The sequence below is a fragment of the Cannabis sativa genome, chromosome 8 (assembly GCF_029168945.1).
Source record: "Cannabis sativa cultivar Pink pepper isolate KNU-18-1 chromosome 8, ASM2916894v1, whole genome shotgun sequence".
NCBI classification, from domain to species: domain Eukaryota; kingdom Viridiplantae; phylum Streptophyta; class Magnoliopsida; order Rosales; family Cannabaceae; genus Cannabis; species Cannabis sativa.
The window spans coordinates 6,826,683-6,847,343 of NC_083608.1; the positions used below are offsets into that span (position 1 = coordinate 6,826,683).

Consider the following 20,661-nt stretch of genomic DNA (forward strand, 5'->3'; position numbering starts at 1 on the left):
TGTAATGAAGGCTAAGCAGTGGCTCACAGTGGTCGAACATATCCTCAACTTTATGGGAGTGGTTATTAATGATCGGGTGACATGCGCCACTTTCTAGTTTAAGGAGGACGCTCTCATGTGGTGGGAGTTGATAACCCTCACTCGGGACATCATAGTTATGACCTGGGAAGAGTTTAAGGAGTTATTTAACTCCAAATATTCCAATGAAGCTGTCCATAGTGCAAAGCGGAAAGAGTTCACTGAATTGGTTCAAACCGAGGGAATGTCAGTTACTGAGTATACTACTAAATTTGACCGTCTGGCCAAGCTTACTGTGGGAATCGTGCCAACTGACTTTAGCAAGAAAGAGAAATATTTGGCGGGTCTGAGTGTGAAGATTAGGCACGATTTGGTGATTACTACTGCCGAGGCAAGCACATATGCAGAAATGGTTGAAAAGGCTTTTAGAGCCGAGGGTGCAGTGAAATTTCTTCAGGAGTCCCGGGTGACTCCGAGTGTTGGTGGAACCCCCACTCTTCCTACTCCTGTCTATGGTAGGGATGGTGGTGACTCCACCACTGAACAGAAAAGTAAAGTTATTCCAGCATCTAGTGGTTCAGGACAAAGTAAGCGGTTCCGTGGGAACCAAGGCAGAGGTGGATGCCAGGGTTACTCTTACCCTGAGTGTCCACGGTGCAAGAAACATCATCCGGGAGAGTGTAACCGGAAGATATGCTTCTTGTGTGGCATGGTGGGGCATTTCAAGAAAGATTTCCCTCAGGCAAAGAAAGAGGAGCCGAAAGCTGAGGTGAAACGAGTTCCTGCTTGAGTGTTCGCTATCACCCAAGCTGATGCTGCAGCCAATCCTTCTGTTGTGACAGGTCAGCTTCCCATCAACAACTCCTTGTTTACAGATGTAGCTACAAGAATAATTGATCTCTTGGGTAGACCTTGTGATATTTTAGAAAGAGGGTTTGGAACCCTAATGCCTAGTGGGGAGTTGGTTATCTCTAATAGGCACATTAGGTCTATGCCGGTTAGGATCGAAGATAGGGAGTTGAGCGCTGACCATATAGAATTGAAATTAACTGAGTTTGATATTATACTGGGGATGGATTTTCCGTCTAAGTATTCGGCCAGTATAGATTGTAAGCGGAAAATGGTAACTTTTCAGCCAGAAGGTGAAGATTTATCTATTTATGTTGGATCAGTCCAGGGGTCTCGGATCTCGGTTATCTCTGTACTAAGGGCTAGAGATTTACTATGCAGTAGCTGTGTAGGATTTCTAGCAGTGGTAATTGACTCTAGCAGACCTGAAACATTAGGGCCTGAGGCAGTCAGGGTGGTGAAAGATTTTCTCGACGTGTTTCCCGAGGAGTTGCCGAGATTGCCGCCACAACGAGAAATTGATTTCGTAATTGATTTGGCACCTGGAGTCGAACCTGTTTCTAAAGCTCCATATAGAATGGCTCCAGCAGAACTCAAGGAGCTTAAGTTGCAGCTTCAGGGGATGCTTGACATTGGGTTTATCCGCCCCAGTGTATCGCCCTGGGGAGCTCCGGTTTTGTTTGTGAAAAAGAAGGATGGTTCCCTTAGAATGTGTATTGATTATCGAGAACTAAATAAGTTGACGATTAAGAATAAGTACCCGTTGCCCAGAATCGTGTTTGATCAGCTTCAAGGAAAGACAGTATTTTTGAAGATTGACTTGCGATATGGATATCACCAACTCAGAATTCGAGAGGAGGACATATCGAAGACTGCTTTTAGAACTAGATATGGGCACTATGAGTTTCTGGTAATGTCATTCGGATTGACTAATGCTCCTGCAGCCTTTATGGATCTCATGAATAGAGTATTCAAGGATTTCCTCGATAACTGTGTCATAGTGTTTATCGACGACATTCTTGTATACTCTCAATCAGAAGAGGAGCACGAGCATCATCTTCGAATGGTATTACAGCGACTTAGGGATCACAAGTTGTATGCAAAGTTTAAAAAGTGTGAATTCTAGTTGTTTGAGGTGTCTTTCTGGGTCATATCGTTGGGAAGAACGGGATTATGGTTGATCAAAACAAGGTGGAGTCAGTGAAGAGTTGGCCGAGGCCAAAGTCTGTGATAGAGGTTCGAAGTTTTCTCGGTTTAGCAGGGTATTATCGACGTTTTGTCGAAGGATTCTCTAAAATCTCTATGCCCCTAACCGAATTGACCAAGAAAAATCAGAGATTTGTGTGGTCAAATAAGTGTGAAACAAGCTTTCAGGAGTTGAAGCAACGTTTGATAACAGCTCCGGTGTTAGCTTTGCCATCAGATCAAGAGAAATTCGTGGTTTATTGTGATGCATCCGGACGAGTGCAGGATGTGTTCTGATGCAAGCTGACAGAGTCATAGCCTATGCCTCTCGTCAACTGAAAGATTATGAGCAGCGCTATCCAACTCATGATTTAGAGCTTGCTGCTGTGGTTTTTGCTCTAAAGATATGGCGACATTATCTTTACTGTGAGAAGTGCGAGATTTATACTGATCATAAGAGTCTCAAATACTTTTTCACCCAGAAGGATTTGAATATGAGGCAGAAAAGGTGGTTGGAATTGGTTAAAGACTACGGCTGTGAAATTCTACATCACCCAGGGAAGGCCAATGTTGATGCTTTAAGCACAAAAGGTCCCGGGCAGGTTTGCACCACGATGATGATAGCCCCTCAACTAGCCTCTGAAATGGTTAGTGCAGGGATTGAGTTCGTAGTTCGAAAATTGCACAATTTGATACTTCAATCTGATTTATTAGAAAGAATCAGAAAGGCGCAACTGGAAGATCTCGAGCTAGTTAAAGTTCGGGACAAAGTTATGGCTGGTTGGCCTAGGGACTTTTCAGTCTCGAATAGTGGAATGTTGTTATACAAAGCTCGAGTTTGTGTTCCTAATGTTGATAAGCTTAAGAAAGAGATACTTGATAAAGCTCATACCACACCTTATTCATTGCAACCGGGAACCACCAAAATGTATCAGGATTTGAAACCCTACTTCTGGTGGTATGGGATGAAAAGAGATGTGGTGGACTACGTGTCCAAGTGTTTAACCTGCCAGCAAATCAAGGCTGAACATCAGAGGCCGGCAGGGTTACTACAACCTTTGGTCCTTCCTAAGTGGAAGTGGGAGGACATTGCAATGGATTTTGTAATTGGATTGCCTAGAACTACGAGAATGTATGATTCAGTATGGGTCATAGTGGACAGATTTACAAAATCAGCTCACTTTCTACCAGTGAAAGTTGCGTATTCAGTGGATCAGTAGGCTGAATTGTATGTGAAGGAGATAGTTCGTCTCCATGGAGCCCCTAAATCTATTGTGTCAGATAGGGATCCAAAGTTTACATCGAAATTTTGGGTGAGTCTTTAGAAGGCTATGGGTACCAAGTTAAAGTTTAGCACAGCCTTTCACCCTCAGATTGATGGTCAGTTAGAAAGAAAAATTCAGATATTAGAAGATTTACTGCGAGCCTGTGTCATGGACTTTGAGGGTTCATGGAGTAAGTACTTGCCTTTAATTGAATTCTCCTACAATAATAGCTACCAAAGTACAATAGGGATGGCTCCCTATGAGATGTTATATGGTAGGAAATGTCGTTCTCTATTCATTGGGACGAAACAGGAGAAATGAAGTACTTGGGTCCAGAGTTAGTGCAGAGGACCAATGAGGCTATTGAGAAGATCAAGGCTCGGATGCTTGCTTCTCAAAGCAGGCAGAAAAGTTATGCTGATCCGAAGCGCAGAGATGTCACATTTCAGGCACGGGAACATGTTTTCCTGCAGGTTTCACCAATGAAGGGTATTAGGCGCTTCGGGAAGAAGGGTAAGTTAAGCCCTAGGTTCATTGGGCCATTTCAGATACTTGAGAAGGTCGGGAAGGTAGCGTATCGGCTAGCCTTACCACCAGCACTGTTGGCTGTTCATGACGTATTTTATATTTCCATGTTGAGGAAATACGTGTCAGACCCGACTCATATCTTGAGTTATGAAGCCCTTGAACTTCAATCAGACTTATCCTACGAAGAGCAACCTGTACAGATTCTGGATAGAAAAGAAAAGGTTCTTCGGAATAAGACTATTGCTCTGGTTAAGGTGCTCTGGAGAAACAGTAAGGTGGACGAAGCCACCTGGGAGTTGGAGTCTGATATGAGGACTCAACATCCAGAGCTATTCAGGTTAGATTTTGAGGACGAAATCCTTTTAACGGGGGGATAATTGTAATGACCGCTTTAGTAATTTGGATTAGTAAATGCAATTAGCACTAATTTTTATTATTTTATTATTATTTATGAATTTATTTAATTGTGGACCCCAATATTTAGAAATAAATATTAGAGTTATAATTTCTCAAGATTTTATTAAACTCTAGGGGTATTATTTAGTTTATATGTGAAATATGCAATTTTTGCTCGGCGACAACGGAAAATGCGATGGATGGCTAGTTTGATCACATGGGTAAGTGTAGAACCTTATTTCTTAGTGGGAAATATTTTAGAGAAATTAAAATATCGGGATTGAGCGAGGTTATGGATTTTGACCATTTTACCCCTAGCTTTAAAAATAACCTAGAATTTTACATTAAGGACATTTTAGTCTTTTCCTTTTTTAGGATGTTGTGGCTGTGTGAGGGTGTGACAGCTGCCCTCTTTGTGGGCTGAATCAATGCATAGGAAATGCATTTCTCACTTTGGAAGAAAATAGGAAAAAACAAAAGAAAACACCAAAAAATACAAGAGAAGCTCTCTTTTCTTCACCTCTCTCTCTTTGAACCAGCTAGGAATTAGGGGATTTCTTGCTGAATTTGTGATTTCTACCAAGATTTTGTTACGAAAATTTATAAACACTACGCAAGTATACGCAATCAAGTAGTAGCTCACGCAAGTGAGGTCGAACCACAGGGAATTGGATTAACTACTACTAAACTATACCTATAATTCTATTTGGCAAATTGAAAATAATTATGATTTAAAAGAATTAAAGTAATTCAGAAAACTTATAACACAGTTAAAGTTTAAGCAAGATGAGATGATAGGGAGGAGAATCCTGTTATTGTTTACCCAAATCGTTAATGCCTAATTGCTATCCTATTCTTGAAGTGAATGACAGATTATAAAGTAGCCTAGCTCTTTTCAAATCTTCTAGGTTCTAAATCACATGTTATCTAATTAATTCCTTAATTAAACTAACATGAAATCAGCATTAGGTAATAATCTACTTGTCACATAAGTCATGTGAATACTCTCGTTTCACATAGAACATTGATTATCTAAATTTTAGCATTCTCAATTCTCACTTTTTAGATTTCGAATTGAGATCATAAAGCATGCACAAGGTGATCAATCTTATACATGAAATTAAACACAAATTAAGATAATTTCACAAACAAGAATGGAGGAATGGCAATTTAACATTAACTAGGCAAAACATTAAACAACAATCATCATCCTCCCTAAATGGGAAATTTAGTTCAGAAATAAATCCATAACCATTCCTATGACAATATTCAACATAAATAAATTAAAGAGGAATAGAGAAAGAAACTATTGGTGGATGAATTCTGGATCTTCACTTTGAATCACTCTGCTCTTCCTGCCGCTTTCTGCTGTGTTTTAGGGTTCCAAATCGCTTCCCCTTACTTCCAATCGCACTTTTCTATTTATAACTAATTTTTAGGGTTCGATGGACAAAAATACCCCTAGGCCGTACGGGATCTTGCCGCGGCCAGATAGGTGCCTAAAATACACGATTCTGTAAGTTTCAAATGGCCGCGGCGAGGGTGTATCTCGCCGCGGCGACTGGGGCTTCAAAAATCCTGCTTCTGCCTTCGTGATCTAGCCACAGCCAAGCTGTATCTAGCCGCGGCCAGATTTGCATTTTTCCTCGAAATGGTGTTTTTCTTGGCTCAGCTCATCTTTTACTGGACTTTTGCATCCCGAGACCTCTATTATTCCAAAGAACCTGAAAACATAGAAAACAAGCGTAATTTCGTCCCAACACAGTGAAAAACGCACATAAAATCGATCCAAAATATAGGCTAAAAATAGCCTAACAAACTCCCCCAAACTGAATCTTTACTCGCCCCCGAGTAAGACTAAGACTCAAACTAGAAACAAACAACGCAATAGATAACCAAACTTTCCAACGATTGAACTGCTACCACCACCTGCACAACTTCAAGCCATCAATAACCAGAATTTCAACTCGCTAACTCTAAGAACTAATTTGGATGTACAATTTAGAAGTAAGCAATTCATACAAACACAAAACATCGCATTTGACGTTCATATCACAACCATTCTACACTTCCCGACATTCCATTAACACATGATCAATAAGTTTGGATGACATACCTCTCTCCACTAATGTTGACAAATTTCTCTTTGGAATCAATAGGTCTTTTTCGGTTATCACAACGTGGCTAAGGTACATGGGTAGGTGACAAGTCATTTAAGCTACGTTATACCATAAGCACAATTAACCAAGCAAGCACCCGCATTTATCTTTTTTTCATATATCCCAAAGACAATAGTAAGAGATTGCATATTTTTTTTTCCTATGTGCCTACCTCATATTTTTTCCATAATTTTTTCAAGAAGACATTATCACATATTTTCTCTTTTTTTTTTCTTCTTCTATTTTTTTCAATAGAGGCACAACACACAATACTTTATCATATATTTTCTCTTTTTCAATCTCTTACTAATACACTTTATTTCCCCACTTACGACAATTTATCTCCCGAAACTTGCTTAAACGCTCATGGCATAATAAGGTATGTTTAGAGTGAAAAGAGTTAAGGATAATGAGTTTAGCTTAATTAAGTGGTGAGAAATTTTTAGAATAGGTTAAGGCTCAACTTTGGGTATACTAGGGTAAAATTTTCAAGTAGGCTTGAAAGGCTCAATCGATCCAAAGAAAACTTGCCTAAATCATTTTCCAAACAAAAATCATCAAGGATTTCGCTTCAAGAGAGTATGTCAAACAAATTCTATTTCATGTCAAGTCAATCATTCCACAATCCAAATAGAACACAAGTGATATGCGTCAAAAACAAATGTTTCCTATCTACATGAACAACTTCTAATACACATCCACCTTAATTCAAACAGTTGTAAGTCAAGCACACAGTTAAGATTTTAATCCATTGCACAAGTGAATAACAGTGGTTCAATCAATCTTCCAACTCAGCTATCAACACACGACACTAAAAAAAACTAACTAACTAAAACAAAACAAAAGACTGAAATAAACTGAAAAAAATTAAGTCTCTCCCCCCAAACTAAAGATGCACATTGTTCCCAATGTGTGAAAATAAACCAGGATCAGAGAAACTTACCTGAGCCCCTTTAGAAGGGGTTTGGTAGAGGTGGCTGATCATAGGGGTTGAAACGGGGTGGCATGGCAAAATAGTTAGGATCGTCCACACCGACATTCATCCTCGTGACTAGTGTGTTCAATTGGGCCACCTGCTGTTCATCGAAAACACTCTGTTGGGCCATGTAATTCTGCATGTGCATGTTTTGCTGAATCAGATAATTCAGCTGATCGTGAGTGTACTGCATGGCTGGGTCGAGAGGCCCGGCAAGACGTGGTGGTTCAATGTCTTCATGCTCCTCTTGTTCTCTTGCAGGAGGATCTCTCTGAGCTGGCAGTTGACCATAAGGGTGAGGTGGTTTGAAGCGAAGAACAGTGGCCAAGGTAATACTGCGTTGTGGCGCTACCTTTGTATCATAAGAGTACTGTTGTACTCCATGTTTCTCACAAAGATCGGTTATAATTTCGGCAAGCCCAAGTCCACCACCACAAGACCCCTCAACCATTATATCAAATGTCACTCGAATTATGTCCCCCACATTCAAATTGTAACCTTTCATAATTCCATAAACCCACTTAATCCTGTCAATCTGAGCATCACAAAAATGTTTATTCGGGAGCATCCTTGCACTAACAAAGTATAGCCATGTCTTGGCTACTGGGTTGAGTTCACACCAATACAATTGATACGGTTCTCCATCAATTTCATGGAACCTAAGGCCAGGATACCCTAGAGTTTCGGCTATATCCACATAATTCAAACTCCTTGCCCGAAATTGCTGCTTCAAGGGTTGCTGTTCTACAGTGAAGGTTGGTAGCTCATAATGAGCATGAATTGCAGCTGTTAAAGCAGGCACTTTAACCCCCTAGCTCTCACTTTGTCATCCTCTCTTTCTGGCCAGTTGGCTAAGAATTCTAAAGCTAAGGTTTGGTTGCTACGCCCAGTGACATCCACGAACTTAGTCCACTGCCTATTTAAGATTTGATCTCTAATGGATGCAAATACAACATGAATGTTTGCAGTTTGGCTCAAGTTAACAATGTCTATCCCTCTATCTTCAATGAATGCCCTATCTTTCAATTTCAAAAACTGCTCTTGAGCATTTAATTAGTAAACCTCACTCTATCAAGATTAGAGCGACCCCTCGGTGGGTTGGATGATGAAGCTCCCCCTTGTTCACTCACTCTTGATCTTTTAAGACCCATCTCACTCAAATTTTCTAACACTCAAGATTTTTAAAAATTTCGGCAGCACTTCCCGGGAATTAACCCACTCACAAACAAACCAAATCCTAATCACAACAACTATATTGAACAATGTATTGAGAAAAAATCCCAAAAATCCAACAAAAATTCCAAAATTCTCCAACAATCCTCAAATTTTTCAATAAAAATTGTATAGAGAGTCTTAGAATTATTACCTCAATGAGAATCCACCTTTAGTCAACCTCCATTGTAGGAAAACTTGAAGCTCTTGAGAAGGAAGAAGATGAATAGTGGTTTTTGAAATTTGGGTGAGGTTCTAGGGATTTGGGGTTGATTTTGAGAGGGAATGAGTGATTGATGAGAGGAATAATGGTTTAGAATGATTTGGGATGAAGATTTATGGTTAGATTTGAAGGAAAAGGGTTTAGGATGGGATTTGAAGAAAAAATATGGTGGAGAAGAAGTATTTTCAGTGTGGAGGTTAGGGTTGAGAATGAGGGAGTTGTTTTTGAAATTATGTGGTAATTGCAGCTTTATAAACGCGTCTGAACTCCTCACCGCGGCCAAAATACGACTCGTCGCGGCCAGATAACCCCAAAAAAAACCTCTCTGCCCAGGAGATATGGCCGCGGCGGCACTCTCCCTCACTGCGGGCAGATAACCTCGAAAAATAGGCCATTCTGTAAGACCCAAATGGCCGGGGCAACACTACATCTGGCCGCGGCCACTGGGCCGAACTCGAAAAAACCTTATTTTTTTTCTTTTTTTCTTTTCTATGCAGTACAAACAAAATTTAAAGAAAACGAAAATTGTTTTACCAGTTTTCTAAACAAAACTAGAAAGAACAGAAAAAGAAAATAACAACTAAAACATGAAAGAGTTCAACTAAAACATAAAGAAAACTTAGGTTGCCTCCCAATTAGCGCTGTCTTTATCGTCGCACAGCTAGACGTTGATCGAGTTGACCGTTAACTTTAGAGCTTTAACAGGTGCCCGTTAACTTTGAAAGTATTGGGGCCTTCACCTTTCAGTTCCACCGCTCCATAAGGAAACACTTTGACCACTGTAAATGGTCCTGGCCACCTTGACTTTAACTTACCAGGAAACAACTTCAACCTTGAATTGAAAAGTAGAACTTGTTGCCCAGGTTGAAACTCCTTCCTGACTAAGCTTCGGTCATGCCACCTTTTAGTTCTCTCCTTGTAGATCTTAGCGTTCTCATAAGCCTCATTCCGAAATTCGTCCAACTCATCCAACTGCAGTAATCTTTTCTGTCCAGCAGCCTTTAAATCCATGTTTAGAGTCTTCATTGCCAGTACGCCTTGTGTTCTAATTCCACCGGTAGATGACAAGCCTTTCCAAACACCAACCGATATGGTGACATCCCGATTGGCGTCTTGAACGCTGTTCTATAGGCCCACAGTGTGTCATCTAACTTTCTTGACCAATCTTTCCTTGATCTCTGCACCGTTTTCTCCAAAATCATCTTTATTTCCCGGTTAGAAATTTCAGCTTGGCCATTACTTTGCGGATGATAAGGTAGAGCAGTTCTATGACGAACACCATATCTCGAAAGGAGTGCTTCAAACTGTTTGTTGCAGAAGTGACTCTCTTCATCGCTTATGATTGCTCGGGGAGTACCAAACCGAGTGAATATGTTCTTTTGAAGGAACCGAAGAACTGTTTTACCATCATTGGCTGGTGTTGCTGCAGCCTCCACCCCTTTTGACACATAATCCACAGATAATAGGATGTATAGTTTGCTAAAAGATGAAGGAAAAGGACCCATGAAGTCTATCCCCCACACATCAAACAATTCTACTTCCAAGATTCCTGTCAAAGGCATTTCGTTTCTCCTTGAGATATTACTTGTACGCTGACAACGATCACATGCCTTCATAAAAGTACTAGCATCTTTGAAAAGTGTTGGGCAAAAGAATCCGCTCTGCAACACCTTGGCAGCTGTTCTTGTTCCACTGAAATGTCCCCCACACGGTAGAGCATGACAGTGATTGAGAATAGAATACATCTCCTCTTCAGGCACACATCTTCTTATTATCTGATCTGCACAGTGCTTGTAGAGGATTGGCTCTTCCCAGTAGTAATGTTTCACCTCAGAAAAGAACTTCTTCAATTGTTGACGAGAGAACTCAGGAGGAGTTATGTTGGCAGCCAAGAAGTTAACATAATCAGCATACCACGGTACCATTAGACTTTCCCTCACACTAAAGAGTTGTTCATCAGGAAATTGCTCATTTATCTGTACCTCTTTTGCATTCTGGCTCTCTTCCATCTCTAGCCTTGATAGATGATCTGCTACCAGATTTTCAGTGCCCTTCTTATCCTTGATCTCTATGTCGAATTCTTGGAGTAGAAGCACCCAACGAATCAATCTTGGCTTTGCATCCTTTTTGGTCATAAGGTATTTAATTGCAGAATGATCTGTATAGACTACAACCTTATTTCCAATAAGATAGGGGCAGAACTTATCACATGCAAACACAATTGCCAACATCTCTTTCTCCGTTGTGGCATAATTCAGTTGAGCATCATTCAGGGTTCTACTAGCATAGTAGATTGTGTGAAACACCCTGTCAACCCTTTGACCCAAGACCGCTCCAATGGCATAGTCACTTGCATCACACATCAATTCGAAAGGCAACTCCCAATTCGGTGAAGTAACTATTGGTGCTGAAATCAGTTTCTCTTTAAGAACTTGGAACGCCTTTAAACATTCATCTCCAAACTCGAAGGGTACACCATTAACAAGCAAGCTGGACAATGGTTTAAAGATCTTTGAGAAGTCCTTAATGAATCGCCGATAGAAACCAGCATGACCCAAGAAACTCCTTACTCCTTTCACAGAAACTGGGGGTGGCAAATTCTCTATTGTTGACACTTTAACCTTGTCCACCTCGATCCCTTCTTTTGAAATTTTGTGTCCCAGAACTATCCCTTCTTTCACCATAAAGTGGCACTTCTCCCAATTCAGAACCAAGTTTGACTTCTCACATCTGATTAGCACCTTCTCCAGATTTTCTAGGCAATGATCGAATGAAGATCCAAAGACTGAAAAATCATCCATAAAAATCTCAATGCAAGATTCAATTAAGTCCGAAAAGATAGCCATCATACACCTTTGAAATGTAGCGGGAGCGTTGCATAACCCGAATGGCATTCTTCTAAAAGCAAAAGTACCATAAGGACATGTGAAAGTAGTCTTTTCCTGATCCTCCCGTGCTATGGCTATTTGGTGGTATCCAGAGTAGCCATCAAGAAAACAGTAATACTCTTGCCCTGCTAACCTGTCTAACATCTGATCAATGAATGGCAAGGGAAAGTGATCTTTGCGGGTTGCTTTGTTTAGTTTTCTATAGTCAATACAAATCCTCCAACCAGTGACTGTTCTTGTGGGAATCAACTCATTCTTCTCATTCTTGATTACCGTCATTCTGAGAAAGATAAATTTAGTTTATGATTTATAACCCTTAGGCTGATATTATGTTTTAATTATATAATTATAATTATAATTTGTTTTAAATGTATATATAATTATAATTTGTTTTAATTATATATATATATAATTTTTTGTTCTTCCTCACCCTCTCTTCCCTCACATAATAAAAGTAAGTACTTACCGATTATTGTTTAATTTATTTTATGTACAAAGCAAACTTATTAGAAAAATTATTAATGATGATTACAAATGAAATACGGTGATGACATCAATTTTAAATATAGTAGTGACTATAAATGAGATACGATGATGATAGTTGTTTTAAAATTATATGATGAATTTTTTATAGATTTATTATTTCTTACTGTTTTAGATCTCTATTTTGTGTAAGAAATATTTAGTTTCTAAATTTTTTTACTGTAGTGTATTTTTTAAAATAAATTTACCTGATTTTTTTTTTTATTTATATAAGAAGTTGTATGATAATTTTTTTTAATTCTTTAGAGTTTTCCATATAGATTTATTATTTTGAAAAAATACATAAAAATAAATTTAAAATTATTTGATACTAATTTTATTATTCAATTAATATTTATATAATTATTTAACTGCCGCACGCGAAGCGCGACCTGTTTCCTAGTTTTAATGAATAAGTTTTTGATTAAAAAATGTATAAATAAATGTGTGATAATTATTTATTTTAAATTCTTTGGATAAATAATCCTAGACAGATGAGCTTAGCTACCTTAGTTATCCAGACTTCTAACATGCCTAAACACTGCATTTGACAAATTAACTTGTTTAATCTAATCCAGTCTTGCGTACCAAATGGGCCTTATTAAAATTAAAAATGCTATAAAATTTTCCTTCAACAAAAAAAATAAAATAAAAGAAATAATTGCCAACTTTTTCTGAAAGCAAAATAATTGCCAACTTACTAAGTTAGTGCAAGGAGCTTCAAAGAAAATACATTTATGTGTTATGACAATTTTGCCACACTAAACATATAAATCAAATAAAACCGGCCACAAAACCTTTTTTTGTAAGTAAAAATAACAAAAAGTTACTGGTTGTAACAGTATATTATTTTGTGTCTTACTTGAGGTAAAGTGAGGTACTAAATAAGTAAGTCACTTTTTTTAAAATAAAATATCCTTTGGACGTTGTTTATTGTCTAAAGAAAAAAAATAAAATAATTGAGATAAGAGCGTCTGCCCACTTGTTGTGCTCTGTGGCAGTTTATTGCAGTTAAGAAGTTTCACTTTGTTTTTTTTCTGGTTTTTGCTCTGTTTTCCTCTAAACCGTCCACTATAACTGTCTCCTTTCCCTCTGGTTTTTCGATCTTCACTGCCTGGTTTTACTGGTTTGGCCATGGATCCTTATACACATAAGATGAAAGAGCCATTGAAGTTGACTGAGGAAGAGGAATCTGTGTTTGACTTGTCTGATATGGGATGTATAGACCCTCCTGCGACTGAAGACCATGTTTTGTTTGCCAAAGTTCTTACTAACAGAAAAGTTTGGTTGTCCACTTTTAAAAATCAAATGGCACAACACTGGAATGGAAGGTATCCTGTCACTATTACAGAATCTTCTGATATGTTTTCTCTCAGTTTTGGATGCGCAGGAGATAAGGCAAGGGTCCTTTTAAAAGAGCCTTTCCACTTTCAGAATCACCACATTGTGATGCATTCACCCTTGCCTGGCCAAAATGTGCATTCGGGTACCCTCATGTACACTCCTTTTTGGGTTCAGATTTATAGGCTTCCTTTTCTTAGCAAAACTAAGGGGCTTGCTAAAGCTCTTGGTAATATTATTGGTGAATATGTTGATGTTTATGAGGATTCACTAAATGAGGGGTGGGGGCCTTTCTTGCGTGTTAGAATCAAAATTGATACAACCAAACCATTACTGAGAGGGAGAATGATCACTCTGCAGCAAGTAGAAGAAAAATTTTGGGTTGAATTTCGTTATGAACGATTACCCGAATATTGTATGGAGTGTGGTCGGTTGGGACATCCATTTGATAAGTGTTTACTGTATCTTGAAAAGCTGGACAATGGGATTGAACCAGACCTGGAATACAGGCCTACAATGAAAGGGTCCCCTTTACCACTTTCAAGTTACGATCGGTATCGTACTGATTTTCCAAAGGGAAATGCATGGCCATTGCTCACTCGCCTAGCAAAAAACTCCTTTGTTTCTGCAATTCCAAGTTTAAAGAATGGTGCTTTACCATTTCCACGACAACTGGACCGAGGGGAGTCCTCCTATGATAGTGAAGAACCTGATCATTACACCAACTCTTCAAATTGCATACGCACAACTGATACAGGCTACATTAATTACAACACTTCTGCCCGAGGACCACCTTTGGACAAGGCTGCTTCAACTCAAGCTTTCATTGTTGCTAATTCCATCAATGCGGCAAAGGTTCCTGCCACTCCTTTGCTCGATACTCAACCAGCAAAGTCTTCTTCAATGAACCGTGCATCAACAAAATCTCCCACAAAGTCTCAGCATCAAACCAGTAAGCCTCAAACCAGTGAGATAATCACTGATCTGTCAGGGGTCTTCACCCCATTTTCTGTCATTCATAATGCCCCCACTGCTTTTGCAACTTACCCTCCACATACCAACTCATCTCATCCAATTAAAGCTAACCAAATACATACCCCATTGCCCTCTACAATGCAAAGCAGTACACAACCAATTGTGTCTTCTGGTATTGATCAGCCAGGGAACAAAGAGAATATGTCACCAAATCGTTTTACCAAAAGACAATCGGATGGCCAAAATCTGAGGCAAACACTCAAAAGATGCAGAGGCAACCAAACTCAATTAATCTTTCCTTCTTTGTCAGAGGAAAGTGAATCTCACCTTGATGTTTCTATTGACGAAATGGATTCTATTGGTGCAAGTGACAACTTTGCGGAGACTGAATTTCAGCTCCGCAAGCAGCCATGAAAATCATAAGTTGGAACTCTCGTGGTTTGGGGAACCCGAGTGCGTTCCGTCATCTCAAATTGCTTGTCAAAGAGCAATCCCCAAGTGTGTTATTTCTTATGGAAACTAAGTTAGGTCCTAATTGTATTTCCCGCTTTCGCAATGTTTTACATTTTAATAATGGACTTGAAGTCCCTCGAGTTGGTCTTAGTGGTGGTCTAATGTTACTTTGGAATGATGATGTAAATGTAACTCTTTTAAACTATAATTCAAATGTCTTTGATTGTTACATGGCTTGTGGAAATGGTTCTTCTTGGCATTTTACTGGTTTTTATGGTGCCCCGGCTGTTCAAAATCGACACCTTACCTGGACCCTTTTGGAAAGATTAAAAGATGTGGCACCTTTGCTACCATGGATAGTAATTGGAGACTTTAATGAAATCCTTTCCAATCACAATAAATCGGGTGGTGCTTTGCGTAATGAGGCTCAAATGGACATGTTTCGACATGTGCTTGATCGCTGCAATCTAAATGAGCAAGATTTTGTAGGAGATCAGTTCACATGGATTAAAGGGAGACATTCTACCGATGCTATCAAAGAACGTTTGGACTGGTGTTTTGTTAACACTTGCTGGTGTGAGACTTTTCAACCAATTGTTACTACTCACCTTGATTATTATCGCTCGGATCACCGTGCACTTGCTGTCCAAATTTTACCAATTAATTCTCCAAACCAGCAGCAGTCCAAACGCACCAGATTTCGTTTCGAGAAGCTGTGGTTGCAAGAGGATGAGGCTACTGAATTGATTAAACAGAACTGGCATCAAGACTCTAATGAAAATCCTGCTGTGATCTTCACTAACAATCTCACACGGTGTGCTAACTCCCTTCAAATTTGGCATCAGCAAAAGTTTGGAAGCTTTAAGAAAAAAATCAAACATGCACAGCAGAACGTTGCAGCTTTGAATAATGATACAGACCGTTCTCCCACTGCTCTCCAAAATCTTAAACACCATGAAAATGTGTTAGATGAGTTGTTAGCTCAAGAGGAAACGTATTGGCAACAGAGATCCCGAGTGGACTGGCTGCAAAATGGTGATCAAAACACCAAGTTTTTCCATGCTTATGCATCCTCTCGCAGACAACATAACAAAATCAAGTCCCTGGTAAATAATCAAGGTACTGCTGTCCATTCAAAACAAGGCATGACTGACATAATCACATCTTATTTTAATGATTTGTTCTCGGCTACTGATGTACATCCTGAAGCATTGCTTCATACGCTTGATACGATCCCAACTACTGTTACATCAGCTATGAATGATTCATTGATTAAACCTTTCACAAGTGAGGAAATCTTCAGTGCTCTCAAAACAATTAATCCTGATAAAAGCCCGGGTAGTGATGGAATGTCAGCAATGTTTTATCACAAGTATTGGACAATTGTAGGAGATGTTGTCACCAAAGTGGTTTTGGGTGTTTTGAATGATGGTAATAGTATGGAAACTATTAATCATTCACTCATCACACTCATTCCAAAAACCAAAACTCCTACTGGTATGGGTGATTTTCGACCGATTAGCCTCTGCAATGTAATTTATAAGATCATCTCAAAAACTTTGGCTCTAAGGTTTAAAGATGTACTCCCAGCAGTTATCTCAGAAACACAAAGTGCTTTTCTCTCAAATCGGCTTATCACGGATAATATCCTTGTGGCGTTTGAATTAATTCATCACTTGAAGCATAAGACAAGGGGTGGTAGAAGCTATTCGGCCCTCAAACTAGATATGAGTAAAGCTTTTGACAGAGTCGAGTGGATCTACATCCAAGAGGTTATGCTTAAAATGGGTTTTCATCACAAATGGGTTGCTTTGATCATGAGCTGTCTTAGTTCTACAAGATTCTCATTTATGCTTAATGGTGAAGAAGTGGGACATGTTCAACCAACCAGAGGCCTAAGGCAAGGAGATCCTTTATCGCCGTACCTTTTCTTGATTTGTTCTGAAGGGCTATCAAGGCTATTGCAGAATGAAGAGCACATCCAGAATCTCAAAGGTCTACGCTTAACACGTCATTCACCATCGATTTCTCACCTGTTATTTGCGGATGATAGTCTTCTCTTCTGTGAAGCTACACAAAGTTCGGCAAGGGCAATTAAGAGAGTTCTTGATATCTACCACCAAGCTTCAGGTTAACTCTTGAATACTACAAAATCTGTTATGTCTTTCTAACCTAATACCACTCAAGCAGCTCAAGATTTCTTCCACAACACCTTAGGCATGCCTATTAGTGAATGTCATGAACGTTATCTTGGGTTACCAGCTTTCTCGGAGCGTGATAAAAAGAAAATGTTTAGTGATGTCAAAGAACGCATATGGCAAAAGCTTCATGCTTGGAATGAGAAATTATTTTCTGTTGGGGGAAAAGAGGTACTTTTGAAGGCAGTTGTGCAATCAATTCCTACTTATGCCATGAGTTGTTTTCGTCTGCCTTCGACTTTCTGTAGCCAATTAGAATCTATGATGGCTAATTTTTGGTGGGGATCTAATAAAGATGGTTCCAAGATACATTGGAGAAGTTGGAAATTATTATGTAAATCAAAATTTGAAGGGGGTATGGGGTTTCGATCCTTTGTTCATTTCAACAAAGCTCTCCTTGCAAAGCAAGCTTGGCGAATCTTTAACATGCCCAATTCTTTGCTAAGCCGATTGTTAAAGCATAGATATTTTTCCAATAACAGTTTCTTGGATGCAAGGCTCGGTCACTCTCCATCTCTCACTTGGCAAGCCATTCATTGGGGGAGGGAATTGCTAATACAAGGTTTGCGTTTTAAGATTGGTAGTGGTTTCAATGTCCTAGCTGGCTCAGATAAATGGATTCCTGGACATAACGATTTCAAAGCTATTAGTTATCGAGGTCCATCTAATCTGCCAGTGGCCAATTTTATAACAGAACAAAGAGAATGGAACATTGCTCTTTTGGAGCAATACTTCCTGCCTATAGATGTGGATAGAATTGTGACCATCCCACTCAGTTTTTTTCCATCAAATGATTGTCTCATTTGGCACCATACTACAACAGGTTGCTACACAGTAAATTCAGGTTTTCATTTGGCAGAAAATTTGGCAGAGGAACGAGAAACTAGTGCCTCTAACTCACATACCAATTGGTGGAAAACTTTTTGGAGTTTGAACTTACCTTCAAAGGTTAAAATTTTCGCTTGGAGGGTTATGCAGAATGCTCTGCCGGTTGCTACTGGTTTATGCAGAAGAAAAGTAATTGATTCGGCTATATGTTCACTATGTAGCAATGCTTGGGAATCTATTGGACATGCCTTATTTAATTGCAACAAAGCTAAGGAGGTTTGGAAACTTACCAAGTTCACCATAGACCATACACATGCTTATAATATGTATAATGGTGATTACATAATCCATTTATCCACTATACATTCTAGACAGGATTTTGAATCTATTGTGTGTACTATGTGGGCAATTTGGCATGAAAGAAATCGGGTTATACATGGTGGTGTCTCTAAAAATAGCCAAGCTATTGTTGATTTTGCTGCTCAGTATTTGGACAAGTATATGCGATCAAAGCTTAGAAACCAGAAGCAAAATACTGTCTGCAACAATATCAGTAATTCTGCTACTGTGCAAGCAGCAGTTCAGCATCCGAAACCACCAATTCCATGGACTCCACCGACCTTTGCAGGCTTCAAATTAAATGTGGATGCTGCTGTCAACCATGATCTCAAGATCCTGGGTGTTGGTGCTGTTATTCGAGACCATACAGGAACTGTAGTTGCTGCACTTTCCAAACCAGTTCAAGGTTGCTTTCGTTCGGATGAAATGGAGGCCAAAGCTTTGTTTCACAGTCTTAATTGGGCTTTGCAGTTGCAATTACAAATTACTCATATTGAAACTGATGCATTGCGAGTTTCCACTGCCATTAATTTTCCTTCTCAGAATCTTTCTAGTTTTAATGATTTAATAATGGATGTTTGTTATCTTTTATCCTTTTTCTCGGGAGTAACTGTTTCTCATGTTTTGAGAAATGCTAACCAAGCTGCACATGGTTTAGCTAAGTATGCTCTTGAGTTGGATGAAGATGTCTGTTGGATGGGTGAAATCCCTAATCCTATTTTCTCTGTTATTGTAAACGATCTTCAGTTTTAATAACAGTGAATTTCTTCAAAAAAAAAAAAACAAAGGAAAAAAATAAAATAAAAAAAGATCTCATACCATCTCTGCAATTTCATTTCATTCCATTCTGCCCCAAAAACCCTAGAATCCCAATTTGAAATCATCCGAAGTGATCGCCATGGGGAACACCGAGAAGCTGCTTAATCAGATCATGGAGTTAAAATTCACAGCAAAATCGCTGCAACGCCAGGCCCGAAAATGCGAGAAAGAAGAGAAGTCGGAGAAGCTCAAGATCAAGAAGGCCATGGAAAAAGGAAACATCGACGGCGCTCGAATATACGCCGAAAATGCTATTCGTAAACGAACTGAGCAAATGAACTATCTCCGGCTGTCTTCGCGCCTCGACGCCGTCGTGGCTCGCCTTGACACCCAGGCCAAGATGACCACCATTAACAAGTCCATGGGCTCGATCGTCAAGTCTCTCGAATCTACTTTGGCTACTGGGAACCTACAAAAGATGTCCGAGACCATGGACCAATTCGAGAAGCAATTCGTCAACATGGAGGTGCAGGCCGAGTTCATGGAGAGCGCCATGGCTGGGTCGACCTCATTGTCCACTCCCGAGGGTGAGGTCAACAGTCTCATGCAGCAGGTGGCCGACGATTACGGCCTCGAGGTCTCGGTGGGGCTACCACAACCGGCCGCGCATGCTGTGCCCTCAAAGGAGACCGAGAAGGTCGACGAAGACGACCTCTCCAGGCGTCTTGCGGAGCTTAAGGCTAGAGGTTAAAGTATTTCAATATTTTATCCCCTGTAGGAGGAGGATTATATATATGTGTATATATGTGTACCGATTGCAAATATTGACTGCATTTCGAGAATTTAGAACTTTATGTGTGTATTCGTATTGCATTTGGATATTTTTTTTTTTTTTAATCTTCTTTTTCATAACAATCGATGAACAATGACATGAACCATTTTTCCGTATTGGTGTTGACGCCATTGTGAATGTTCTCACGTGTACATGATTTGTCGTTGTGATGTGAATGATTTGCTTGGAGCATATTTTATATGAGTTTCTTTTCAGATTTAGCTATGGCGAATTGATATGTAATGAAATTGTGTACTATGTTTATCGGCATCTGGGTGTTGATGTGTTTCACTATATATGCCTTGCATTGATTGATTATCTTAGACTTCAAATTTTTCCTATGGCTATAGTGTTATATGCTAATTCTCAATACAGATTAATATGAACTAGTTGTCTTTTATTGAAATTCAGGTTTGCAACATGAGTATATCATATTCTGCTTCATAACGTATATAGTGCTAACCACTAACGTATCTTGCAGACTTCATGTTTTCACGTTTTGTATATTATATGATATACATCTTCTGTTTTCTTTATAATTTTTCTCCAGGCGTTTTTGTGCGATAATTTCTGTCTAAATTAGTATCTTTATTTCGTACATTTGTATTAAGCTTTTAACATTTGGAGTTTTAATTGGATATGTAAATCAAACTTTATTTTGTCTAGAGTCTGTCAAAGGTTTGTTCTGGTACGGTCACTTTTAAATTTTAGTGAG

At 39.2% G+C, this 20,661-nt stretch overlaps 1 protein-coding gene across 1 annotated transcript; it reads left to right on the forward strand.

Moving 5' to 3' along the window:
- The first annotated feature begins 19,131 nt into the window (after positions 1–19,131).
- LOC115700555 (ESCRT-related protein CHMP1B) lies at positions 19,132–20,062 on the forward strand. The gene has a single exon (XM_030628125.2). The coding sequence runs from the start codon at positions 19,254–19,256 to the stop codon at positions 19,863–19,865; it is 612 nt and encodes a 203-aa protein (XP_030483985.1). The 5' UTR covers positions 19,132–19,253; the 3' UTR covers positions 19,866–20,062.
- Positions 20,063–20,661: the final 599 nt, after the last annotated feature.